The following is a 27,436-nucleotide window of genomic DNA, read 5'->3' as shown; positions in this document are numbered from 1 at the left end:
GTTGATAACGATTATACCCATTTTCTTTAATACTAAAAAGATGTGAATAAATACTTTCAGTGTTACTAAAATGGACTATTTTGACCAGAATTGCTATGTATTTGTTTTAGGTATCATAGTGTTAGCATAGCAACATGCTAATAACCAATCTCAGGTGAGAGATTCAGAGCCAAAAAATAGTGGATTACTCTGTAAATATTCATCTGTGACATTTGATGTTTTGGCTTTCATCACTATACATGTTTATCATTCTTCAGAAAAAAATTGTCAAAATCAAACATTTGATCCAGGGAAGTTTGGTTGATTTGATTTAACACGAAATGACCCATTAATGTATTTTTTTTTTTTAAACAACTCAAATTCTTCATTTTCACCCTTCTTATTCCAACTAAACCATTTCAGATGCTCTGCTCAGAGAACGACTTAAAGATGTTGGAATACTCCTTGGCCCTCGCAAGAAAATTATGAACTGTGTGAAGAAATTGAAGGTAATTCCTGACCTTTTTTTTTATTTTATTTTTTATAGCCCCGTGTAGGAGCTCAGTGGTTCATGGCAGAAGTGGAAAGGTTTGCAATGTAGCTTAATTGTGTGCGGTTTCCTCTCCACACCCAAAGATGGAAGGGAAGACCGATAAGAGTCCATTGTTTTATATTGGAATGTCTGTTTTAACACTTTCTAGTGACTGCTTCTTGAATATCCAACAGCACTCTAGAACCAGAAGTGGACATGCAGCCCAAAATCAGACACACTCCCCAAGTCTTGGGATGAGAAACGCTCATGATCATCAGACCCCCACCACTAGTGCAGTTGATTATCAGCATTTTGATGTTGGCATTGGACAAGTAAGTATTTGTTTAATGTGTGTGTGTGTATATTTGTGTGTATGTATGTGTATTTAATTAAAGCAGCCCAACTGTTTCTAACATAGATAATAAATCTGCATATTGAATGATTACTGAAGCATCATGTGACACTGAAGACTGGTGTAATGGCTGATGGAAATTCAGCTTTGCATTACAGGAATAAATTAGATTTTAAAGTATATTAAAATACAAAACCGTTATTTTAAATTGCAATAATATTTCGCAATAATACAGTTTTTCTATAACTGTGTATTTTTTTTTCTTGATTAATTCTTTTTGCTGAAAAGTGTTAATTTCTTTAAAAAAAAAATCTGTATTAGAATTTATTTTATAATTTATCTCTGTTCCTCCAAGTTAGGAATAAGAGTAGAAACATCTTAAATTTAAAGTATCTTTTTCAATTTCAGTTGCCAAATAACAGCTGCTTTATTCTGCAGGTATCCATCGATTATCCTCAGTTAGCCTTTCATCCGCAGGCGTTCTTTGCCATGGGTTCACCCATAGGACTGTTTTTAACTGTCAGAGGTCTGAAGAGGATGGATCCTAATTACAGCTTCCCAACCTGCAAGAGTTTCTACAACATCTTCCATCCAGTAAGACACTCCAAAACACTGAGAACTTCCTTAGAGCTCTGTTCTTACACCTTGAATGTAATCTGTGCAGTTTGACCCAGTGGCGTATCAAATCGAGCCCATGATTTTGCCACAAGACATGGACTTGCCACCCATGTTGATACCCCATCATAAAGGCAGATAAAGGTTGCATCTCGATATGTTGTCACTTTATAGAGCAAAATGTTTAGTTTTAATATTCTAAAATTACTAAATTAAATGTCTTGATGCCTGCAGAACTCAAAGAAGGTTTGACTCGGGTCAGTTCTGATTTATTGGGACCCCTCCGAATGGTTTGGCAGAGCATTTCTCGGGTCCCTTCGCCAGCGCTCGCAGAGGGTGGAATCAGCTCCATGACCCCTACAGATGAAGTAGAAGATATCTCTCTCTTCAACTCAATTTATTTATAAAACCCATCTCCGATTTTGAATGTTCCCTCTCAAATTTGAATATTTGTGGTGCAGTTCCACCAATTGTGCAGAAGGAAAGAAACTTAGCCAAGTTGGGGATGTTGAATTGTGGGCAATGTATTGACTTTGTCCTTCAGGAGACGTCGATTGAAAGTTTCAATAAGTAGCTGTTTGCAATACAGAGCCATTTGTGCTGGTAAATGAAAATCTCATGAAACTTATGTATATATTTGTAGTGTATTGTTTATATGCTCTGAAATTTGTATTTCTTCCTGTTTTGTGTGCAGGGAGTCAAAAGATACAGCTCTGTTGGTTCTAAGAGAGATTTATGGAAATATTCCAGTGAGAAGTGCTCTATCATAAATTTTATATAACTTTTGTATAGTACAACAACCTTTAAAGCCAGTCCAGTCCACAGTGAGTCAATTGGCTTCACACATTTTAACCAGTCAGCCAATAAATAACCTAAAAAAATGAACTTAAAGTGGAATCCTAACTGAACTTTAGCCATGTATTGTTGCAATAATCTCAAGGCTGGCTTAACATTGGATACGAACAATACCCTTTTGTGCAATAATGTGCACTGTAAAAGAAACTGGCATTTAATGTGTTAGGTTCGTGTTTTTTAGTGTATCCAAATTCGACTAAGTTGATTGACATTCTTCAGATACCAACACTGTTCCTTTAAGGCAGAATGCAGATCATAGTCACCGGGAAGTTCGTTCACTTCCCATTTATCCGTCTGGAATAGTGCGCCACACATTACAAAACATCCCCTTTCCATACAGAGTCATGAACTGCCCTCCCTTCCTCCTCCAGGAATTCCACACAGCCAATGAACACAACAGCAGTCCTGCAGTAAGGATTTACGAGACTTTCAGTCCTTCTCTTTAAATGTAGACGTTCAAAGGATATTCAAACTATTTATTAAGACTTGATAAAAAAAAAAAAAAAAGAAGCTGATGAAGATCCCCAGCCTTTGAAAAAAAAAAACAAGGTGAGGAATCGCTCTTATCCCCAAAGAATGTTACAGAAATGTTTCCTTTTTTTTTCTTATCTGCTTGGAGGGAATTAAAACTCTCTCCGAACATGAAGCCGGTGTTCTGTTGATTCGGGGGTTGTTATGATTCATACTCGCGCTGCTCACAAGTCAGAATAGTTCGCCTGTCAGAGGCTTCAAATTTGCTCTCAGCTGAACAAACATTGAACAGTTTCTTAATAGTCCGTTAAATCAAATCAAATGTTTAAATTAATCTTAAAACGTTAATCTAAGAATGTTCGGTTTTCAACATTCGAGCGCCTCGTTCTTTTGAGTACTAGAATCTTTTCAATGAGTCCGTTGGTTGAACCGGTTAACAAATCTATTTCTTTACGAATCGGACCAAACTGTTCTCGAGTCAACAACTCTTTTTTTCTGAACTGTCAAACTTGGTTTCTGTCCGAAACCAACGCTGTCCAGCGTGATAGTCAAGAACATTTGAAGCGAATTACGTGTAAGAACCGGTGAATTTCTTTTAAGTTTTTAATGAAAACTGTTCTAAAGAAAGCGTAAAACTTAACAGGGTAACCGGAAGAAGAGCATCTATAAACGCTCCTTTTGCGCTGTAGTAAAGTGGTAGTTCACCCAAAAGAAAATTATATGATCATTTACTCACCTTTCTGTTGTTCAAACCCCGTATCACTGAGTTTCAACAGTGGGACACAAACGGAGAAATTTAGCAGAATGTTAGGGACATTAGAAAGTTCGCAGTCACCTTTCACTTTCACTATAGAAAAATTTGGAATAAAATGAACGTGATGGAGAAATTTTCTTGTTTTCCAAGTGTTCTTGTCCCACGGCTAACAAAAAGCCATTAAGGTCTGGATAACTTTATGGCAAATGATGTTTCTCATATTGGCCTAGCCTATCTACTGTAGCTGAAAATTTTACTTCAGAATGCTTTACTACTTCCATGGGAACATATTTGTTTTCTTAACCTACCATGTCTTTAGGCTTAACTCAGGTTGCCCTTTTTTAATCTAGTCCAAACTTGGTCATAATGTTGTGTCCCTAAAAAGGGCGCTGTTGTTTTCAGAATTATGCCATTTGGTCCTCTCACCAAAACGTAAAAAGCTAGTTAGTGGGACTTGAATCAGTGCACTAATTTTATAATCCTGCTGTAGCTGAAATCCTGCGTTCCTTTCATAGTCACATGGTTTACCAGTTCATGGAACAGTCTGGGAAATGTAAATACCCGCATCATCTTTGATCAGGGATGGAAATATTATTTGGGCTATGCTGAAGGAAATTAAGAGCTGAACGGACTCTTTACATGATCAGTCACATGTGTCAATCATTTGAAAAAAAAAAAGACATCTGCATTGAAGTCATGTGTCTGCTTAATCCACCGATGCAAAGGTTGGACTCATACAAAGAAAGTCATACAAGTCCCCAAACTGCCCACATTCAGAAAGCTTACTTCAGAGACCCTCCCATTTGTAAAGACTCACCGTTGGCTGCTTCTTATAAGATGTTTTTCACAATGCTTGAATGAAATGAATTGAATCAAGAAACCAGGATATGGAAATCCATATTTAACAAAAATATAAAATAAATGTTCTGTCCGAAAAAAAATAAATTAAATATAAAAAATCTGTTAATTGGAACAAATTTGGAGAAATGTAGCATTATATCACTTGCTCAACAATGGATCTTCTGCAGTGAATGGGTGCCGTTAGAATAAGAGTCCAAAACAGCTGATAAAAACATTGCAATAATCTCACAATTATGGATTTGTTTTTTACAAACACACAGCTTTGCACTTCACAAAATGTTAATTAATGGTCTATAGTCTGGTGGATTATTGTGATGTTTTTATCAGCTGTTTGGACTCTCATTCTGACGGCACCCATTCACTGCAGAGGATCCATTGGTGAGCAAGTGATGTAATGCTAAATTTCTCCAGATCTGTTGCAATAAATAAACAAACTCATCTACATCTTGGATGGCCTGAGGGTGATAATTTTCTGCAAATTTTCATTTTTGGCTAAACTATTCCTTTAAGTGGCCATCTGGCTCAAAATACCTTTGCATGTGGATTGCATCATATGGGCTTGGTTTTCCCCCTTTTTCTCTTGGTATTTCCGTGTTACTTGAGGCTGAAGGATGAGGTCACATCTAAAAACACTCATTGCTTGGAAATGTGGAGTCTTGTGCCCATCAGTTGAGTTACAGTGCTAGAGGGTAAAACTTTAGTTCTAGTCTTCTGAATCTGAAGTGAAGCGTTATCTTGTGGAGTTATCTTGTGTTACAGTGTGCAGTGGACTATGTAATCATCCCTTGTGGAAGGAGGATGTGGAAAGATGTTGAGTCAACAAAGGGAAGTTTCCCAGCCTGAGATTGTTCATGGTTCTGTGCCTCCAAAAAGAGTGTAGATATTGGAGACCCGAAGAAAGAGAATTTGTCATGTTTCTGAACTCTAATTCTGCTTGATGCATGGCAACCACGTAAACGCACATAAGCACATGTGTCTTATGTTTGCATTCTTTTCAGCTTGATAATGTTTGTTTGATTCTTATTTTCAGAAGAAATTTATTCAGTGGTTGTCTTTGTGATACACTGGATAATTTCCCCAAGTATGTTCCATGTGTACCAACCAATTGTGCGTCAAAGGACTCTCTGCAATGAGCTTCTCTTGGTGAGTTTTCTGGTTTCATATGCTCAACTCTTCCCAACTCTTTATATGCTCACCCACACCACAAGAGGGCAGACTCTATCAAATTTAGTCATCACCCCTTTGCTATAAACTTTCACAGGCAATACTTTATATATGCACACCTCAATTCAGACAGATTTGGTATTTATTATATTATTTAATATCCATGTAATTATGGCATGAGAGCAAATCAAGATCCAAAAAATATTTTGGTATTAGAATTAATTTAAATGTAATTCTTTTCATGACTTGTCAACAAATATTCACTTTTTTATTTACAAAATACACCTGGCAAGTTCTTATTTAATTGATGATAACATCCAAATATTGTTCTATAGATGTTATAAAGCATGTAATGGTAGCTACAGTACAGTGCAGGGACTAGCAACAGAAGGTAAACTATCCCTTTAAATGGTTGTGGATGATGTGTCTTCCGCTACTTTCTGATTACTGAGACATTCTGTTGCTTTGACAAACCAACCAACCAAATGTGTCCCAGAGGAACGTCAGTTCAGAAATGTTCAGTGTTCAGCCCTCAGTAGCACTCAGCGGCAATGTGAGATCTGCAAATTTAGCTAAAAATGTGTCAGGTATATGTGAGGACATGCTTCAGCTGAACCTTTTGCCGGGAGCTTTTCCTCTAAATTAAAAGTTGTTTTGTGTACTATAATGACTTTTAAAGGTACTTGTAGATATAGAAAGTGTTATGTAACACTATGTTTGTTCATTTATATCTTTATTCACTTTAGCTCACCAATAGAAAGATGCTAATTTTCAGTTAAGCTTCTGAAATATCACTTGCTTTTGATGTGAAGATCATAGACCTTGCATGAAGGAAACTGATAGTTATTTTAACTAAATTATTTTTATGGTTATCTACCCAGATCTTAAAGAAAAGTTCACTTGTCAAAATCAGTCAACATTTACTCACCCTCATGTATTTTGAAAGTTATATAACACACTTTTTTCTGTGGAATGCAAAAAGACATGTTAGGCAGAATCTCCAAGCTGCCGTTTTCCATAGAATGAAAAACTGATTTTCAGTGAATTACACCTTAAATTATAGTCTTTTCCTCACACAAAGCTATCACATGGCTTTAAAACCTATTACACAAGTCATATAGACTACTTTTATGATTCTCTTATTGTGCTTTTTTGAGCATGATGGCCCCAGTCCCCATCCACATTTATTGTGTGTAAAGGAGCAGCATGAACATTCTTCAAAATATCTTCTTTTATGTTCCATATAAGAAAGAAAGTCAAAAAGGTTTTTTAGTGACAAGGGTGCTAACAATTTTAATTAGATGAAACGAAATAAGCCTATCACCCTGACTATTGCTGTTCTTACTCTTATCTGCACTCAGTCTTTCCAGATACAAGCCTTTTTTAGAACATAATATCACAGTTTTTACCATGATATGGTCTTAAAAAAGATCAGCTAATCAGATTTGACCCACATATGAGATTGAAGCTTAATTAGTCTGTCTCAAGAGATCACAGCAACATTTTCTAGTTTGTCTATAAGAGTTATTAATAATGCTGAACTTTGTCAACATGTCAATGCTTGTTCAGAAAAACGTGATCACCTAGATCACCAAAGCAGGTCCATTCAGATCACGATGAGATAAACCTGTCAGGATGGATCCCTGATGCATATCCCTCCCTACCAGCGTTCCATGGAACGTCCCACATGTAACTGACAGCTTGTGTCTGTGTGTGTGTGTATGTGTTTAGAGGTCATGTGCCACTGAAGGAGTGTGTGTGTGTGTGTGTGTGTGTGTGTGTGTGTGTGTGTGTCTGTGTGTGTGTGTGTGTGTGTGTCTGTGCTGAGGTAGGAGGGGCGTGCAGCGTAGAAACAAGCAGTGTTTCAGCATTTCTGACACACTTTGCAGCGTCACTGCTGAAGCACTGAGCTGTATGACTAACTGTGGGACAGAAGCCAGAATGAGCCAGCTACACCTGCTAGGACCATCTTAAAAATATACTTGAAGTTAGTTGTACACGCTCTAAACAGACCAACATCATGGGGGGATCCCAAAGCAAGAAGGGCAATGGGACAAACTCCATAAAACAGAAGAGCATTAGCATGTAAGTTTGACATGTATTTCATATTTTAACATCATATGATAGTCATGCAAATGTGCAGTAAAAATATTGTACCTGTTCGTATTAGAGACATTATTTCAGTGCTATTGTGTTATATGTGTTGTGTTTGCTAACACTTCTCAGTGTATGGTGTGACAGCAAAGGTGTGGCCGTCATGCTGGTGAAGTTTGTCATGGGTTAAAATGAATTCTGGGAACCAGAAAGGGTGAAAACGTGTCTTTTCTATGGTGGTTTTGCATAAAACAGCTTCAGGCTTCAATCACAGACTTTTTAGAAATGTTTAAATGAATTGTCTTTATGCTTTGCTAAAAGCAAACTCCAGCTCTTGTGTAAATAACCCCATACCTTTTAGGTACACTGACAAGTTTCAGGCCTTTTTGCAGTCTAGCCTATACTTGAACATCTTTTATTTAGCGAGACGTTACTGTAAGTGCGATAATATTGGCATGACGGCTGTATTGGAGTGTTCTTGGAAAGTATATTTAGAGGCATCATGCTCACAGAATTTGTTTATATCTTAAAGAGCATAAATAAACCTTATGATTGATTGCATCACCATCTGCAGTGGGTCGTAAAGGTGTACAATTGACACGTCCGCTAGTCATAAGTTCTTCATGAGGGTTAGATTAGGTCCTTAACTCATATGCCAATTTCCATCCTTTGGTGAGCTCAATTTGTCACATGGCATAATTTGTGTACCTTATTTTCATATTCAAATGTACTGATGAATCATAACCTCTTCAAGTTCAAGTTGTAGTGTGCTAAACTGCACTATGTGTAGCGGTCATGGGAAATTCTCCTTATGTGACCCCTAATTCATTAAGTTTGTGTTTAATCAAGTTTGTGAGAAATTCATGGGAGATCATGACTGAATGTTTTTTACTTGTCAGGTTTTCATTCTGTGTAGGGCTTGTTGTACAAACAGACTCTAAAAATAGCTCTTTCATGCTGGTAGCACTTCTTAGGACACTTTAATCAATGTTTCCATTTTCCCAGAGTGCAGGTCTAAAAATGTCAGTCGTTGTTTATAAGTGGGTCATTTTGAAGTTAGTAATATTACAGTTTAAGTTTTAGAAAGACAGAATTGTCTGTTCAAACAAACATTCCTTTCTTTTTAAATGTATTGTTAATAAGGAGGTCGTCTGATGAATGTTGTTTCTGTTTGGAGAGGGTCGAGGGGTGGAGGAATTGCTTGGGGTTTTGGGTCAGAGGGTCAGCGTTGAAATGATATTCTGCATTCATACATGTGATTAAGGCTGTTCATCTATAGACAATTGCATACTTGTGCTGAGTTTCTATATTGTGATGTATTATGTCAAGTTGTGCTACACATAGTGCCAGTAGTAATGACATACCTCAAAAAAAACCTTTATGGAATTAAAAGGTACAAAATTATGTTTATGAAAGCATGGAGTCCATGTGCTAAAATCTACCAATACACTACTGTTCAAAAATTTGGGGTTAGTAAGATTTTTAAATGTTTAAGTCTCTTAACTCCAGTCTTCAGTGTCACATGATCCTTTAAAAATCATTCAAATATGCGGATTTGTTGCTCAGGAGAAAAGTTGTGCTGCTTTGTTTAGTGAAACCATTTTTTTAGGATAAACTTGATATTATAATATATAAAAGCATGAACCTTAAATAAAATTCTGCTTGCATATATCTCCATTTGACCAGCAGATGTGACCACTGTGCTACATTTTCAGCAGCTCAAAATATTTTCAGAAGTTATTGGTTCAAAACTCTTTGGTTAGATGCTTCAACTTTTAAATGAGTAAAAATGACTTATAATGTCATCTAATTTTTTTAATTTTTTTAGTTTATATGGTTGATATTGTGGATATTATTGAGTAAAATTAACTAAAAATCACAAATAATACGTTACTGTTTCTGTGATGGTGTTGGTGTATCATGAACATAACAGAAAATGTAAAAATAGTTAAAATAAAAAGTTATATAGAGAGAGACACACACACACAATGACCTAATTTCGGATCTATTGAAGCTTGAAATTGATATAGTTGATATATGATTGAAGCTGGTATAGTTCCCCTCATTGTAGTATTAGAAGTAGTTCAGTTTTTCACCACGAGGTGGCTCTGTGACTTTAGACAAACACATTATAAGGGAAGAAGTCCCACCACTATGCAGTGCTCACAGGATTAATATTATTTTATCTTGAGCAAACTCACACCAAAATTCTTCAGAATTCAAAGTGTATTAAAATTTAAGAACTCTGTCATATTTTTCAACTTCGCATCTTCCCTGATTCATATTGCACCAAAACGTTTGGCTAAATAATTTCAATAATTAAAATTGTTTGAAAAACAAAATATTGCTTATGTTGCGCTTATGTTTACTTATATCATAGCAAACTGATAATGTTTGATTGCAATCTAACCAAAATCTCATGTTGAGCTCCTGTATTAAACCAGGAATAAACACCGAACTGTGTTTCTGGACTCATATTAAGATACACCCTTACTCTAAAGATGCGAGTTGTTTTTGGACAGCTGTTCTCCCTGTCCTGTGACTCCAGTAAAAATAACAATGATTGCTCGGCTACGAATAGACTGGATCTCTATATGGCTTTATATAGATTAAGTAACACGAAGCCTATCAGCACTGGAGAGGTGACTGTTTATTGGCCACCATGTTCCAGTCTTTCTGGAAATGTTGAGTGTTTGTTTAGCTGACTGAGCTATTTTTGGCTCCCGTTAGTAAACAATGGAGTGCAGCCGTGTGAAGATGTGGTGTTCTGGAAGCATGAGCTCCATTCTGGCACAAATGACAATAATACTACAATTTCTCACATAAGTGAAGATTGTTATGTAAGATGGCTCTGCTCCCTTATTCGTGTGCTTTTGTCTCAGTCTAGTTCTGGCTGCCTGTTATCACATCTCTCTAAATAACTAGGAAGGAATTGCTTCTTAAAGGCATCCTTTTATATATGATGCTTGTTTAAAATGTTCTCGAAACGTATTCCTAATCCTGCAGTTGAATAATTTGTGATGATGCAAAAACGAAAACTAAGAGTATGTATAGTCTTAGCTAATGCAATGAAGTCTCCCTAGTAGCAGATGTCATCATTCACACTCAACCAAGATTGGATGCTGAGAGCTTATGAGATATCGTGCTGAGCCTGGCACTGAACACAGAAATATGATGCTCTGAAGGTTATCAGAGAGTGTCATTGTTATGATGTGGTAAGCTGGCCTGACATCACAAGTTCATAGGCCATAGCAGCTGTGTCCGGGAAATAAAGTGGCTCAAACAAAAAATAGCAAGTATTAATTTGTCAAATTCCCCTTAAATATTTTGAACTAATCGTATATCATATCATACAGTTTAGAAGAAAGTCTTTTTGGGTTGCTTCTGATTTTTGTAAAAAGGGTAGTTCAACAAAGAGACACTTTAAATTATTAGAATCCCAATATGTTGGAATCTTGGCTCAGTTCCTTAGTTCAAGTATGTTATAAAGATTTCAAAATGCTACTTTTGGGTTTGATAGCTTCAATCTGTTTAATTCTCCAAATGTGGCATTCTGAGAAACCGTCATATTTAGGTCTGTTTGTGTTGCTTAGTGTCTTGTTAATGGGAAATGTCTGCCAAGTTGTTTTGGGGAAAGAGAGCAACGTTTCTTTTGAGAAGCACTTTTTTTCAGTGGCCTGTTTTGTCTTTTATGTTGTTTTCTTTTATTCTGGCTTCTGTGGTGTCTCCTGCCAAGTTTTCCACGTGTGTTTGAAATCTGAGACCTCCTTGTGCAGTCCTCCTCAACTTGCATAATGGAATCTTAGTTTCATATCCTGAGCAAGTGGTATTAAAACCTCACAAAATGCTCCATAACGTATATGGGTGGTCTTTTATAAGGAAAAGTCTCCACCCATGGAAGAAAAAAACCTCTTCTTTTGCGTTCTTTATCCAATCTCTTCACCAAAACATTCATACGAATGTAAGTTACATGGCTCTAAGAAGCCTTGAAAGGAGATGTGTCCATTTCACAATTAGCATTAGCAAGCAGTCTGGTAATATCATACAGGCTTTCTAATTTAACTGTGTCTCACAGAATGAATTCTGCCTGAAATATCTGCAGACCTCTGATGTGGAATGACCCATCATCTACATGGAGTTCAGATATATAAGTTACCCCGAGGCTTTAAAGGACATCTGCTTTTCATGGTCTAATAGAGATTCCATAAAGTTCAGTATCTGCACTCACACTGACAGTGCTCAAGACATTTTGTCAAAGCTCAATCATGTTACGTCTTTGAACTGTTGCTCTAGTTGTGTGGGTAGACTTTGTGATGGCAACGACCAGCAACAAGGCCTCACTGGGGTTGTATTTTTAGACTCCTGACAGTTATCAAAGGATGTGGTTGTGGTGCAGAATGGAGATACTTGGTGCAGTATCCATCAACTAAATCCTTAAGCACTGTACTATCCTGATTAAGATTATGCAGTGCACACACCAAGAGTATACTTAGGTCGTGTTATAAACCTTAATTTGTGTTTTATTTTTCAAGGAAAGCTCATGACTTAGTTTGTATAGATACTGTAGAGGTCTTGTGGTCTATTCCCCATTGGAAAAGGAATATTGGGAATGCTGACTTCCCTGGGGGAACTGCTGAGGCATTCCAAACAGGTAGCAATGTGAAAGGACAAGTGAGAGAACAGGTTTTCCTGGTTGCGAGCTGGAACTCAAGGCTAGAGATGGTTAATGGAAAAAAGACAGAGGAGGAGCTCAGTCCTGCATTCCACAGTCTCCATACCGAAACCATGGAGCCCCCCTCTCCCTTCTCTTCAGTCTCGGCTTTTCATGAGAGAGGCAGTTCTGCTTGGGAAGGAAGCTACCATTCCTAAACCACGGGTGCTGTTGAATCAGCTGGACCAGAGATACAGGCATTCTCTATTCTCCTCCCCCCATTACTTTCTTCTCAGTAGTCTGATCCCAAAAAGGAGGGGTGGATGGGGGAGTTAACTGGCAGCCAGCTGATCTTTGCTGTGGGATTCTGCGAGGGAAAGAAGGAGACTGCAAACTCTTCGTTACTCAGCTGCACCGAGATAGAGGAAGCCGCGAGAGAACCTAACATCAATAGTCGCGTGAGAGGAAGGAAGCAGCGAGGCTTTTGAGATGAAAACATGAAGCTCTGCTTCAAGACCACGTAAAGCATTGCCTGCCACTGAGAAAAAACATCTGCAAGACAAGGAGAGAAATAGAAGCAAGAGGAGGCTGACTCACTTGTTTGGATTCGCCCACAAGGTGTTCCTGTAGACGCTTTGCGTGTCACCAGTAAGAGGTCGAAGATGTCTTGGCTGTCACCAGTGCAGTGGGCCAAATGGACCTGGTCAGCCGTTAGAGGAGGAGGGGAGGAAGAAGGTGAGACTGATTTGGGGATGTACGATGAAGCCCTCACAGAAGAGGCACGAAAGGCTATGCAAGGAGATCAAGAGGATGACGAAAGGTCTCATGGCTGCAGGCAAGTCTAGAACCTTGTCAACTCCATAGCGTGAGAAAGGAAATGAGGATGTGTTCTACAGGGGGATATGAAGTTAGGGTTTCAGGTTGCTTTTAAGAAAAGAAGTGTGGGATATCTGTAATTTATAATGCTCATTAGTTATTTTCTTAAATCAAGTCCGTCCTTTGAAAACAGGTCTGAGATCAATCAGTAGAGGCCAACCTTAGAAAAACTGTCCCCAGAGCCACCTGTTTGAGTCAGAGGATGGTGTTAGCTGTTCTGAAAGGTTGTGCAGACAGCCATGGCTTAGCAGTCAGCCACATGGATCAAAGCGATCAGAGATCAGAGACTCTGAATGTTAATGTCTGTTGGTGCTCTAGTCACGGTTGGGGAAAGTGGCACGTACACGTTTGTTCATCTATATGTGTGTGTTCTTGGTGTGTTTGTGGGTGTTTTCAGCTTCACTGGGGGATTTCCTTAGGAAGTGTGCATAGCTCAGTGTCTAGCTGTTAGTCTTATGTGTCCCTGTGCTCAGATAAAGATCAGAATCCAACCGTTCTCCTCTCCCAACCCCCCAATTGTGACAATGCTAATTTTCTTGCCCATAGATAACACTCTCTTTCCCAGCACTGTTTTCTTTTGTTAAAAAGAAGACACTCATTTGTCTATTACTCTGCTTCATTATTAATTAATGCTATGACTAGCATTAATATTGCGACTGCTTATACTTGGAGCTGAAGATTTGAAGAAATTCCTGTTCCTGACTATTAACCTTTGGAGTTTAGGTCGTCCCACATCTTTGTGCGACAGACATGCTATTTATTTATTTATTTTTTAAGGAGAGATGTTAAGCATAACCCTAACATTGTTTTGATAGACTTGAATGCAAAAATGTAGTTTATCTCTATTTTTGTTTATGTAATAATAGTATTATATGTATCATCTAGGCAAAAAGTTGTTTGGCTTGTTTTCCGTGTTGTGTTGTTGACATCCTGTCCATGTGCTGTTGTTAAGCTGTCAGCTAATATTCCTTTCCAGGAAGAATCCTTTCTTTCTTAACGCCTCGCAGCCTGAGAGACTGCCACAAATTAATCACTAGAGACCTGAACAATGGCCAAAAAGAGTGACAGGATCATGAAAGTTGTAAATATACTTAGTAAACATACAGAAAGCCACCCACACGTTCTGTAGAGATCTTCTCATTTCTGTGGAGCTCAGTGTGAGTCAATACAAGCAGCATGAGTTGTGCCTGATGTATTCGAGTGGTTTGTGTTGGGTTTGCGCTCGCCCAGTTAGAAATAAATGGATGTTAGAAGGAAACAGCAGAATGGAATTTATATTTTTGCTAAACTTTTTGTTCTAAGACTTTTAATAGAACTTCATGGCATAAGTTCCTCTGTTCTTGTCTGTTGTGTTTGTTTGCTGGACTAGTAATGATTACTTGCCTAACGGTTTTATGGGACTGCAGGTGGCCTAGTGTAGCAAGACTGGGCAGTTCTCCCAGACTTGGGGACTGATTTTGCGCACACACACACACACACACACACACACACACACACATACACGCTAAATTAACAATTCTTCCATTTCAGCTCAGGCTCATGACCATTATGCTTTGTAGTGAGTGTGAAAAGGATAGTTCACTCAAAAATTATTATTATTTTTTTTTTTTGTAGTGGTTGCCTTTTTTCATTCAGTTACATTGATTGGGTCCTAAGAAGTTTTAAGAAGTCATATGTAACAAGTTGAAATCATCATTCCTTTAACTTAAAAAGCACATGGGTGTGACACTTTTATGTCCTTTCTGAAACTTGAAGGCCTAATTGCATAATGCTACTTTTGTTTTCCATGGAAGAAATAAGGTCATATGGGTTTGGAAAAACATAAGGATGAGTAAGTAATTTTCCAGAAGAATGTAAATTTTTGGGTGAACTATTCCTTTAAATTAGAAAGCTCTTCAGTGTTACCTCACATAAAACTTCAAAATGGACCTGGTAAACCATAATATGCAGAAAGCATTGGTGTCACAGCTGGGAAACATTGTTGTTATTTAATGAGGACACAATGTTCAGTTTCATTTCACCTGAGGCTAAACCTTTAAGCCACATTCACAAAATGTTTCATTAAATATAGATGTCATTTGATGATCTGATGAGTTTGTGTTTTATACTGACCACCCCTGATCCAAGATCAACATTACATCCATTTAAATCAAGCTGTGCCCGGCAATGTCCTTTTGTAAACAGAGTTCGGATCAAAGATGTGTACTAACCACAGATTTTTTTTCCTTCATCTTCCATCAGTTCGGACTCAGAGGGCCAATTTGAAACACCTGAAGCTGAGACGCCTGTCCATCAGCCATATAAAGAACCATCCACACTGGATGAACCAATCACAGAGAGCACAGGTAAAAGAAGACCTCCTATACCACATGCTAACTGAGAGCCATCGGCACAAACAGTAGATTTAGAAATGCCACAGAGCACCTTTTGCTTACATGTGCCTCTATTCCTCTCATGCAATGTGATGTTGCCATGGCAACAAGAAGAAAGTATGTCTCTATGTGGTTTTGTGTGTGTATATGTACTATGTGTGATCTTGTAAGCAATATACTGAAGGTAGCATTTCTTGTCATTCCTAAGTAGTGCTGGAAACATAGGCATGTTGGAGCAAATTATATTTGTAGTATAAATTATACTTTATCTAATAAATCAAAAGAAAGAAATGAATCAATAAAGGACTGTTTCAAAAGAATTTGTTTGCAAATTGGGCACCATTCATAAGACCTGTCTGTCTTCTACAATAAAAGCTAGGTTTTGACACATATATTCATATTCCAATTCCTTATACAGATCAGTTTCTTTTACTTAAAAGCTTGCCTTGTTTTCTTAAAATTTTCCTCTCTGCCATCAGACATGTGTCCAAATTTAGGGGAGTGTACCTTATCACTAACTCAAAACAGCTGCACTTCCCCAGACTTTTTTGAGGAATTTATCTGCCCATTACAATCTCATAAACACTCTTAAATTGGACTTGTCACTACCGTTAAGAGAATACATGAAAACACATGCATCTTTCTATTTTTTTTTTATTTTTTATCTAAAACCTTATTTTAGTCTCTGGGCGAAGCTCTGATGAAGTCTTCCAGTGGTTTCATGGGTGAGGATGAAGAAATTTCTGTTTGCGCTGCAAAGATTCCACAGCATCGATGCATTTTGACCTCAACCTGATTTTAATCATTGCAGACAGTATTAGTTATGTTTTTGTAATTGAGTGGAGGTTTTGAGGCTGGAAACTAGGGGTTTGGATAAAGAGAGGCCCCTGACCCAGTGTGGGAAAAGTGCACAGCTTGGAATTCAGGATTTTGGAATTAAACAAAAGCGCCTGCTCCTCTCAGAGCATGGTTATCAATGGATAAGGTCAAAGGCTCACAGCAAAGAACATCATGTGATTTAATTCTTTGCTCTAAATGCCACACACAGACAGTCTTCAACACACATTTTTCTAGTTTATTCATTTTTCTCTTCCTTCCCTCCCTAACCCTAATCTCTGGAAGCTTGATTGTTATACCTCACCGGAATAAACCCCTTTATTTATGTAGCTTTTTCAGTGAGTTTTATGAGAAAGTTTCCCTCAGTAATGCAGAATGCTTTAGTCTAATAGAGGCAGCTTTTCCAAGCCTACGTATCCTGGTTTGGATTGCTTGAGCAGACAAACAGTAAAAGTCTGGCTCCAGCAGAGTACAATCCAGTTTCCACCACAAACATCCTCATCCTCACAGCTGTACAGATATGCACCAGTGTTAGCCGTCTGGAACACACATTTTCATGGCTAGCAGTGCTTTAGCCAGAATTTGTGGTTATGTAATCACAAGCCTTATTTTGCCATCTCCACTCCAGACACTAAATCCAGCTGCACCTTCAGTTTAAAGTCAGATATCAACTCTTGCTGACATTGGTTGCTTTTTGACGTCAGAGTAAACAATCATTATTTACCATACAATTGCCTGTTCTACTCTAGATCAAGCTCAGTCATGTACAGTCTCAATTTAATGGGTGTTGTGTGTGGTTTCTTTAAGAGTAATTATGCATTTGCCTGGGATGAGTGTTGTTATTATTTTAGTTATGTTATATAATCAAAATGGCTCTAAAATGCATTTGTGTTTTGAATATATTAGCTCATGCTGTCCATACAAGGCTTTTTCTGTTTTGATGAAATAAACATTGTTGAGGCATCACACTTTCACCATGAAGATAACGCTCAAGTCACAGCCTCTAGTGCTGGTTGCATAACCAATCGCATTGTGTCTGATGATTCTCCTTCATTGGTGTTGCTTGTTCAAATAGCAACCGTTGCATTCATAGCCTGAATGTTTCTGGTTGTGGAACAGTCATTTCAACAATCCTTTATTTAACAGACATCCTTATCTGGAGTATAAACCTGCTACAACATTTCTGTTACCAACACAATATAAATGAAATTCATGGCCCTAATTTGACTGATAGTAAATAAAACACTTAAAGTAGGTCACAGAACGTAGAGGGATATGGATCATACCTCATACAGGTTTATCCATTGCAGAAATTAGTTTCAAAATGTTGAGGATGAGCCTTGACCTCTGGAAGTGATGACAAGAGCAGTCACACTTTAAAAGTGCTGATCAGAGTGTTCTTGCATACTCGATGAGAAGGGCTGTCTGCCATCTCGTTTAACACTAAAGGACAGTGCAGCACCAGATGTGTACAAAAAGACACAGAGGAAGAGATAGCTAGAACTTGGCAAAATCAGGAGGAAGACTGGGAGTGGGCATTGGAGAGGACTTATGGAAGGTCTGTGAGTGAAATATTGTCATTACAGTGCTGAACTCTGCAGTTGATTTAATTATATACATAAAACTAGTTCCCTAAAATGATAGCTGGTAAAATTCAAGTTCCTCTTTTGTCCAGTATACCATTGTGTTACAGTTAAGACGTGTTTTTTTTTTTTTTTATGTGATTTTCATGTTATGTTAATCTAGAATGGTGCTAAGAACTTTTTACAAGTCAGCCCCCTGAAGAAATCTGTGGTTAAGCGCTTTACTTGAGAGTTCAGTAGTTCATTGCTCATGGCTTAGTCCTTGTAAGGATCAAACCAGCAACCTTCCGGTTACCACCCCAGAGCATCAACCACTGCAAATATCCCTCAAACAAACCCAAACTCATGTCGTGTTAGAGCACTAACTGAACTCACAAATTCAACCGTGAGAAGCGGTCTCTTCATCACTGGACATGTTCTTTCTCGTATGTCAATATTTTGAACAGATAACAGCTAGTACTTCTCAAAGCTGCCTCAATTGGAGGTCAGTGTGAAGTCATATATCTCATTTATAAATAGACTGTCTCTTCCTGTCTCTTAGCAACAGGCTATTGCATCAAAACTCAGTGATGACTGCCAGCAGGACTGTTTGTCAATGGAAAGTGTTTCAAAATGGCTACTTTAAAGTATTGACATAATTTCACATGTAGATGTGTAGTGTATCATTCTAGAGAAGCTTGAATCGCTACAGTTGTTAAGGCAGTTTTTCTTCGTATCATGAAAGAAAAAGGCTAGTCTTCTTTTCAGTACATCCAAAATGGGTGTCTTGAAACATCTAGCCCACATTTATGTTTGATTTGTTGCTTGAAGTTTTGCTTTTGAGTTTTTTTTATGCCTGTTGGAGACAGGGAAGGGAGGACTATTGTTCAGCTCTTTGCATCCTGAGCAAAGCATTTCCTGCCTTTTCTGTCGTAAGGAAGTCTGTTCTTCAAATGTTCTCCATAGGTTAACAACAGAGCATACTTTATGTGCTCTAAGAACATATGGAAGAAAAAGTACAGACACCCTGAAATGACAAGGAAAATATTATTAGATGTATATGCTGCAATATTCTGTAACATATTATTGTATACATGTTTTTCAACAGGGTAATTTGATAAATTTTGAGGAACATGAGAAAATAATTACCTCTTCTACTTTTGACAGGTTTTCCAGAAATAAATCAGTTGACCTCCATCACAACCAAAACCCAGAACCTGACCCTGCACGAGAGCTTTCCTGAGGATGCACCTGAGCTGGTGGTGCGACAAAGAAGTGTGGACCCAACCCCAACCCTGAAACTCAGGAACCAGCCTTCCTCTGCCGACATGGATGTAGACCAACCTGATCCTACTGAAGCAGGAACAACAGATGACACCAACACCTGCAATGGTCATATTGAAGAGCCATCCTCCAAACCACAGGCCAAGTCCCTCAAGCCTAGACCTCCTTCCCTCAAGGTGAAGGCCCCACTGAATGGAGTGGACCCCAACGAGGTGGATGATGATCCTCCGATACTTCCAAAGGGGAGTTACAGATTTGACCCTGATCAGTGTGATGATACTATAAATCCATGCGCGACTGAAGGGTCCAAGTTGCAGAACTCTTCACCTGCCAATGCCAGTATTCCTAAAACAGAGTTGATGGACGAAATGCCTGCTCAGCCAGTAATGCTGGAGTTTGGACTTGATGATGCCAAAGCAAAGAGACCTCCACTCAAGAAGTATGGAAAGAGGACAAGCAACAAGCTGACTACTCCAAAAAAACAGAGACCAAAAGCTGCAGAAACAGCAGCTCCACCACCGGAGACATCATCAGAACAAGAGCAACCGCCATCTGAGAATGTGGCTCCCATGAGCGTTGATGATATTCCTATTCCTAAAAAATCCTACAACTTTGACCCAAGTCAGTGGGATGATCCCAACTTTAATCCTTTTGGTGGGAACAATAAACTAAATAACTCGCCAACACTTCCTAAAGCACCGTATAATTTTGACCCTGATAACTCTGATGACTCTACTGATCCTTTTAAGCCATCAAAGACCTTAGGTAGAAATGACACGATTAAACCAATGACTGAGAAGCATACGGACAAACACAAACCAGAGGGAACTGTGGAGCAGCAGAAGAAAGCAGGACAGTCTCAGAAGAAAAACAAAGACAGGATCATCACGTGAGTGGCAGATATGCTAGACAGACATGCAAACCGTATGTTGTGTGTTGCATCTGTGGCTTTTTTTGCGTCTGTATCTAGCTATTGTGCATAAAATAAGCAAAAAGGAGCAATTTTCACCTACTGAACATTATCAACACATCAATCACACCTTTTGTGTTATTTACCGTTGGTATGCTACCCTTTCTTTTCAACATCTCAGTTGTTGTCTAATCATGCATCTTTCATGTGGCACAATTGTTTTTCATACGTAGTTTACAGTCGCAAAGTTTACGGTAGTCTTGTTTACACTGTCCCGGTGTATACAATTCACACTTTCTTCTAAACTATGGCATCCCCTCTACAAACTAACTCCTAATTGTTTGTAAAAATCAGGAAGCTTAAACTCACTCTTCATGCTTCTATCTTGCCCTCTAATGTCTTACGGCACGTCCCCTCTCCACATCCCCTCCTCTCTGTGTGTGCTTCCTACCTCCCCTGTCCCTTCCTCTCTCATACTGTCCTCAGGATCACTGAGCAAGTGCGGTTTCTCTGTTTTCTATTGTAAGTATCCTCTCCTGCCCTCCTTTCCTGTACTTTCACTGTTATCTCTTCTGTCCCGTTGCATGTCATGAGCTCTGTTGAAGGCTGAACTGCCCTCAGGCTCCAAATCATGTACAGAATCAGTCCTTTAAACTAGGGCAGAAGGTCTATTTTTTAGGCTGAACTGTATTCTAACTGTCAGAACCAAGAATTTGACCTTCTGTTCTGACCTTCTCATGGTGGCCAATATACAGGTCTCTTTACTAAACAGTGTTGTAAAGCACACATCAGTCTTTGAATTGTACATATGTGCTCTGTTTTTATTGATCTCAACAGTTTTTTTGTTGTTGTAGAATACAATGACTATTACTATTTCTGAGTGGAGTTTTTCAGTAGATGCCAATATCTAGAAAACAGACTGGCTAGCCAAGGTAACGCTGCTATGTATAGCTTATATAGAATATAATAGAATTTAAATGTTTTGAGGCCAATACAACAGTGGTCTTGCTTTTGACACCTGCAGGCATCTTGTGAAAAGCAAAAGATTTTGGTTTCCGATGCCATTGTATAACTACCATATTTGCAGGCATATTTGTCGCCCATTATTTATTTATATTGCAGCCAAAAAAAAAAAAAAGAGTATGATAAATAATGGGTTTATCAAGATCTGTATATTGAGTGGTATTTGGTCATGTGATCTCAACATGGTGACAATCATGAAATGGGACCAATATGTAGAAAGTAAAACAGCTTTTTACAGGACACTGATATGACTGGAGTTTTTATCTGATGTTAGTGTACATAATTTTAAACATGTTTATCTATAAAACTTTGTTGGGACTGTTGGTAATGAAAAACAAATATGTGCACTTTTAATGAGACTAAGATAGACAGAAGATAAAAATGCTTAAATATATAAGTTCCCTTGAAAAATGGTTCAAAAATAACTAAATTAATAAAATGTGCATTATGCATTGGCAAAATATTCTAAATGAGAACAAAATCTAATCAGATGTTGTCCGATCAGCCAGATCTGATACTATCCGTATTACTGCTATTAATACAATAGACTTTGAAGAGGGAAGTTCTTGCTAAAAGTTTTTTCAGTGTTTCTTGGAAGCATATACTAATTCTGTCAATATTCTTTTCTGCAGGAACTCATGTAAAGTAAAGAAGTATGAGAATCAGTCCTTAGTCCTGGATGTCTGCAATCAGGTATCATTTCAACACTGTCCAACAAATTGCAAATTGTATGCATCTTGTTCTGTGTGGGCATGTATTTGCTTATCTTTTGCATGTATATGTATATGTACACGACTGCAAAAGCATAACATATGTATATAAAGTATACAAAGCCTCTAGATTTGCTTTGATTTAATGGATACTGCAGTGACTCAGCAAACATCCTCCTCCTTGTTCCCTCCCTCCTCTCTCTCTCTCTCTCTCTCTCTCTTCTTTTTTTGCTTTTCTAGTATTATACTACTTTGAACAATCCCTGCTCTTCAAATATATTTTTTTTTTATTTTTTCCTCTTATGTAGTAGGATAGTTGTTTTTTTTTTTTTTTTTTTTTGTGTTTGTGTGTGTGTGTGTGTGTGTGTGTGTGTGTGTGTGTATGCGCACAACACAACCTGAAACAGAATTCCCAGCAGTTCCCAAAACAGGTCACGTGTCTGCCTATGCTTTTGTCCCAGAAAGTTTAAGACTCTAAGAGAAGAAAAGAGTCTAAGAGGCTATAACTAATTTTTTAGACTGTTCAAATATTTTGCCCATTCACAGCTGAACTGCAGTGCTATTTTGTACGGAGGAAAAAAAATCGGTTTACCATCATTGCAAAATCTGTGAAGTATGACTAAATAAAATTAAAATTCTTATTCACTTTCTATATCACAGGAGAAAGATGTGCAGGAAGATCCTGCATCTAAACTGCCCCACCGTGTCCATCACGCCACAGATGAGGAGAAGTTAGCCTCCACTGTCATGGGCCAGAAGGACGGGCCAGAGGAGTTTTCAGACTGCACCAAAACAACCACCTGTACCAAGACTGCAGACGGTGAGGAAGAAGTGCTCCGTACTGCTCCGTCTGCTCTTCTTGCAGTACTGCAGTGTTTATGCTCCGATAATAAATCAATAATCATTAGAGACTGAGGCAATCTGTCACTAATGAGGTTTAACAAGCACTGCTCTGTTAGGTTGGACAGACAGAACTCTTATGAACGGGAAACAGACTTACTTGTTCTGCTTGCTTCTCTCTCTCCTTCAGGGAAAAAAGAACGGCCCTCTGTTCTGTTGGCATATTAATTTGCCCTTTAAACATAAAAAGTCAGACAGTCCTGTTATATTCCCATTACATTTAAAATAGTATCTTTTGTGATACCAGAGAGCATCAGTTTTGCAAGTGTCACGGATGTTGAAAAAATGTTCCTGGTTACCTTGTTAAAAGACTAGTTTAAATCAAAAAGTTTTACAATTTATATTGTCATATTGTTTTATAAAAATGTGAATCTATCAGCCTCAGAAACTAGTCCTTTTTTTATTATTTCCCTGGTGACTAAGACTGTGGGGCGGGAAGTAAATCGTTTTAACCAATAAGATCATAACATACCCTTTACATGATCCAATCAAATCACAGTGTGTACAATTAAATCCCGCCCTACATGGGATTCTGCTGAATTTTACCAAGAAATACTACAAAAGTTAAAATCGTTACGAATGTCGTTTAATGTTTGATCTTTTTCCTTTTCTTTCCTTTTAATAAAACGTGTAATTATGTGTAGATAAATGCAGAAGTAAACACTTTTGATCTGAATTCTATTACTAGAGCCTGTGCTGCCCTCTACTGTCTACTTTATGGATTATTTTTATATTATCTTAATTGTAAACCACAGAGACTGTTATAAACTGTTTACATACTTTTTACTGTTGAATATTTTCAGAAATCATTGTCCACTTGCAAAGTAACAGCAACAACAAAACTAATTATAAAATAATGGGAAAGTCAGTAATAATCTGCCTTTCTTTTCAGATCTGCCAGTGGGCATAACAGACCAGTTTGATGAGAAGGACTTTTCCTCTTCTGTAAGTTCCGTTTTGTTAGTATCTGATAGATATGGTATATGATATTCAACCCATTCCTGTATGACTAAGTTCAGCACATTAATTCCTAACAGAGGTACATTTTTGCCTGACAAGGATTCATAATTATTAACCCATTAAGAGGATTATGATGTCTACAGGCCTTAATCTGCCCAAGGGCAAGCTAATAACTGGGTCAGAGGAAAGAGTGTAGTCAGTGTTTAATCTCACTGAAAAATGTTGTATTAGTATTGATAAGAGCATAAGGTATAATAAAAGTGAAATGCTCCCTAAATTTTCCTCTGATTGTGTTTATTCTGCAGAGTGAGAGTTTGTGTAAGAGTCAGACTCTCAGCTCTTCAGACAGTGAGACCATAGCGAAGACGAGTCCAGGGCTGGATTCAATCCCTCTCAGTGAGATAGACAAAGCAGCAGTGCTCACACTGATTAGAGAAGAGGTAACACAAGCATCTGTCTATACTGTTCTGAGTCCTCAGTCCTGTTACAATGTACAGTACATGTAAACACATGTAAAACCATTAAATAACAAATAAATAAAATAAAAACTGTAAAAAAAAAAAGTTTGACTAATATTTATTGTACTTTTTGAAATTGTATTACTAAATTTTAAATTGTAAATGTTTTTGTGTAAAATTTAAATGCAGTTTTAAATTCAATTGAAAAGTGTTGACTTGTAATGGACTGTTTATAAAAGTGCGTTTTTGTTCCTGTAGATAATTGCCAAAGAGATCGAAGCCAATGAGTGGAAGAGGAAATATGAGGAGAGTAGACTGGAGGTTACTGAAATGAGGTACATCCTAATCTAGAACCTTTCCCAGAATGCACTGGGGAAGGTTTTATGCCCACACAGTACAGTCCCAACAATGAAACATTCTAACATTTATTTACTGATTTTACCGTAGAAAAATAGTGGATGAGTATGAGAAGACGGTGGCTCAAATGATAGGTGAGTGATCTACCTCTCAGAACTTTTCAATCAAATTCTGAATATAAATTTTAAAGGTTATTTTTGTTTGTCTGGAATTTTTCCCAATACAGAAGATGAGCAGCGAAAGAACATAGGATCTCAGAAAAGCGTCCACCAGTTAACCGTGGAGAGAGATCAAGCCCTCGCTGACCTCAACTCGGTGGAGCGCTCGTTTTCTGACCTGTTCAGACGCTACGAGAACATGAAGACCGTTCTTGAGGGCTTTAAGAAGGTAAGATATCATCTTTAATGTCTGAAATGCTGATTATATAAATGATTCCTCTGGACACATACAGATGATTCTGCTGGTCTCTTGTCAGAATGAGGAAGTGCTAAAGAAGTGTGCTCAGGAATACCTCACACGCGTGAGGCAGGAAGAACAACGTTACCAGACCCTCAAGATCCACGCAGAGGAGAAACTTGACGAGTAAGAATGATATTTAGCATTAAAGTGATGCATCAGTTTCCCCTCTGCATTTTTGATCTTTAATCTAATGTATTTTATTGATAATATTGATTGATCTGTGATATGTGTATGTTTGTGCAGAGCGAATGAGGAAATAGCTCAGGTGCGATCTAAGGCCAACGCAGAGAGCGTGGCGCTGAACGCCGGCCTGAGAAAAGAGCAGATGAAGGTGGAGTCCCTGGAGCGGGCGCTCGAACAGAAGGTAAACTCTCACACATTCACCGTCACCCACAGCCGGTGCAATATAACATCAAATCAGCTTTTTAGTTTTCTAAGAAAGCATTATTTAAAATCCGCATTATTATTTCCAGAATCAAGAGATTGAAGAGCTTACTAAGATTTGTGATGAGCTCATTGCAAAAATGGGCACCACGGACTAAGAGGAAGGAGAACCCAGCCTGACCAAGAACGCCACAGAATCTTCACTTTGCTTTTTTTTTTTCATTTTTGAAAAGGAGCCACTTTTCCATGGGTCTGGCTCAGGCACTGGACGAAACAAGATATGAGCTGAAGAATCAAATAAAAGAGTCCCAAATGTTTCTACAGATTCATAAAGTGCTGATGTTGGACTTACACCGATAAGTGGTGGAATAAAATGTTTCTTGAAGAGGGTGGGAAAAACCACCCACATATCTTATTCTGATGACTTTCTGCTGGCTGTTATGGCAGCTGTGTGTATGAGCGTTTGGGAGAGCCCTATGGGTGTGTGTTCAGGTGTAAATTGAGCTTGTTCATAGTTTACATGATCGCACTGCTGCTATTTATAATGGAGGGAGCAAATCATATTATTTACAACTTTTTAGTTACATTACTTGCGTTGGAAAGTACTGTAATCTGTGTAATTATTTGGTTATATATTAGAGGTCCTGATACAAGTTCAAGAAATATTCCAAGTTCAGTACAAGATCAGTTGACAGCACTGGTGATGTAATGTTGATTACCATGAAATTCATCTGTAAAAAAAAGCAAAAATCTGGATTACAGTAAGGCACTTAATGTACAATGGAAGTGAATGTAAATATAAACATAACTGTATTCACTATTTTAGTAATGTAGCCACAAGAAGTAAACCATATGTATCTTAACATGATTTTAATGTGAAATTAGTTGCTAAGCTTTTCTATGTAGGTTGAAAACAATTTTATGATTATGTTGACATGCCAACATAAAGTTTTAAACCCTAAAACCCAAAAATTATGACTTAAAAAGCTTTTAAGCTTTTGAGAAGTTTTAACAAATGAATTCATGTAAGTACTTTTATTAAATTATAAGCTGCAAATTTCTTTTAAATCATCCAAAAATTGCTCCATTCACTTTAATTGTAAGTACCTCAACATTGCCTCAATTATTGCTTTTAATAAAGAAAAAGAGGGACGATTCAAAATTACATTTTAGTCAACGTTCTGCCACAGATGCTGTTGAGTTTAACTTGTATTGAACCTGGAATTTTATTTCAGTAGCATTTAGCATATTCAAAGCTTCTGTTAAAGAGAGTTTGTAGACGGTTGTAGTTCCATCCATTGTTTTCTTACTCTCCGTGTGCTTAGGTGCCAAATTATCATAATTTATCATATTAAGCGAGCTCTGGTGTTACTAGATGTTCTGATGGGTTACTTATTTCTAGCCATGATGTCATAGTCATCCAATCAAATGCTTGCTTGCAGAATTATACAACACAAAAGCAAACCTAACTGAATGCACTTAAACTTTCTTTTATTAATGAATTATTTTGGTTTAAAAATCTGCATGAAGTACAGAGTTTATCACAAGTTTACTCTCTTATTGTGCTGTGTCAACTGGACCGAATCATTTTCAAAACATTCAATGAAGTCATTTCAAGAATTGACAATCTTTTGCCAGACTTGCTAAAGTATGTGCCTAATGCTGAAGTGATGCTTTCTATTGGCTGTTGTTTCTTTTTTTTACCCACCTTTTGTGCTATCTTATGCAATATTTCAACTTAGAATAACCAACTGCCAAATGAAACCACTATCCGTGTGCCAAACAGTAATGGATCGTGTGGAGAAGTCGAGCTTGTAAATTGTCATGTTGGTGTTGCTGTACAGTACTCACTGACCTGTGTATATTTTTATGAGAAGAATATTGCCTTTTATTGTGTTATTAATGTTTGTAAAGTGGAAGAGAGCGAGAGAGAGAGAGTTGCACAGAAATCCAGTTGACTAATATATATTTTGTGCATAAATGCATTCCCTAAATAAAGTAAAAAATTGCTTGATA

The 27,436-nt window shown here is 37.7% G+C and overlaps 2 protein-coding genes across 4 annotated transcripts; both read left to right on the top strand.

Moving 5' to 3' along the window:
* Positions 1-70: 70 nt before the first annotated feature.
* On the top strand, positions 71-2,881 carry LOC109099919 (phospholipase DDHD2-like). The gene is made up of 6 exons (XM_042764555.1): positions 71-110; positions 403-488; positions 706-843; positions 1,302-1,457; positions 1,528-1,622; positions 1,713-2,881. Exons 1-5 carry the CDS (start codon positions 71-73, stop codon positions 1,618-1,620), a joined length of 513 nt encoding a protein of 170 aa, XP_042620489.1. The 3' UTR covers positions 1,621-1,622; positions 1,713-2,881.
* On the top strand, positions 2,731-27,436 carry LOC109100137 (transforming acidic coiled-coil-containing protein 1-like). Of its 3 annotated transcripts, XM_042764893.1 has the most exons (14): positions 2,731-2,882; positions 5,450-5,562; positions 15,446-15,549; positions 19,143-20,148; positions 21,825-21,885; positions 22,563-22,722; positions 23,695-23,747; positions 24,068-24,202; positions 24,479-24,555; positions 24,668-24,711; positions 24,804-24,964; positions 25,053-25,159; positions 25,280-25,400; positions 25,510-27,436. In XM_042764893.1, exons 2-14 carry the CDS (start codon positions 5,510-5,512, stop codon positions 25,576-25,578), a joined length of 2,151 nt encoding a protein of 716 aa, XP_042620827.1. In that variant the 5' UTR covers positions 2,731-2,882; positions 5,450-5,509; the 3' UTR covers positions 25,579-27,436. The 3 variants fall into 3 exon arrangements, with proteins under 3 accessions (XP_042620827.1, XP_042620826.1, XP_042620825.1); XM_042764892.1 differs by lacking the exons at positions 2,731-2,882; positions 5,450-5,562 and adding an exon at positions 7,460-7,668; XM_042764891.1 differs by lacking the exons at positions 2,731-2,882; positions 5,450-5,562 and adding an exon at positions 12,440-13,163.

This window comes from Cyprinus carpio, chromosome A10 (assembly GCF_018340385.1).
Source record: "Cyprinus carpio isolate SPL01 chromosome A10, ASM1834038v1, whole genome shotgun sequence".
Lineage (NCBI taxonomy): Eukaryota > Metazoa > Chordata > Actinopteri > Cypriniformes > Cyprinidae > Cyprinus > Cyprinus carpio.
The sequence above is the reverse complement of the archived record's forward strand: the minus strand, read 5'-3'. Positions and strand labels throughout refer to the sequence as shown.

What these genes read in the sequence shown, in the direction of transcription:
- LOC109099919 (XM_042764555.1), top strand. Translation starts at nt 71, where the DNA reads ATGGACTATTTTGACCAGAATTGCTATGTATTTGTTTTAG. An exon ending in TTGCTATGTATTTGTTTTAG is followed by an intron (nt 111 to 402) that starts GTATCATAGTGT and finishes AAACCATTTCAG; the next exon opens with ATGCTCTGCTCAGAGAACGA. An exon ending in TTGATGTTGGCATTGGACAA is followed by an intron (nt 844 to 1,301) that starts GTAAGTATTTGT and finishes TTTATTCTGCAG; the next exon opens with GTATCCATCGATTATCCTCA.
- LOC109100137 (XM_042764891.1), top strand. Translation starts at nt 12,991, where the DNA reads ATGTCTTGGCTGTCACCAGTGCAGTGGGCCAAATGGACCTGGTCAGCC. An exon ending in CTGTACCAAGACTGCAGACG is followed by an intron (nt 22,723 to 23,694) that starts GTGAGGAAGAAG and finishes CTTTCTTTTCAG; the next exon opens with ATCTGCCAGTGGGCATAACA. An exon ending in AGCGGGCGCTCGAACAGAAG is followed by an intron (nt 25,401 to 25,509) that starts GTAAACTCTCAC and finishes TATTATTTCCAG; the next exon opens with AATCAAGAGATTGAAGAGCT.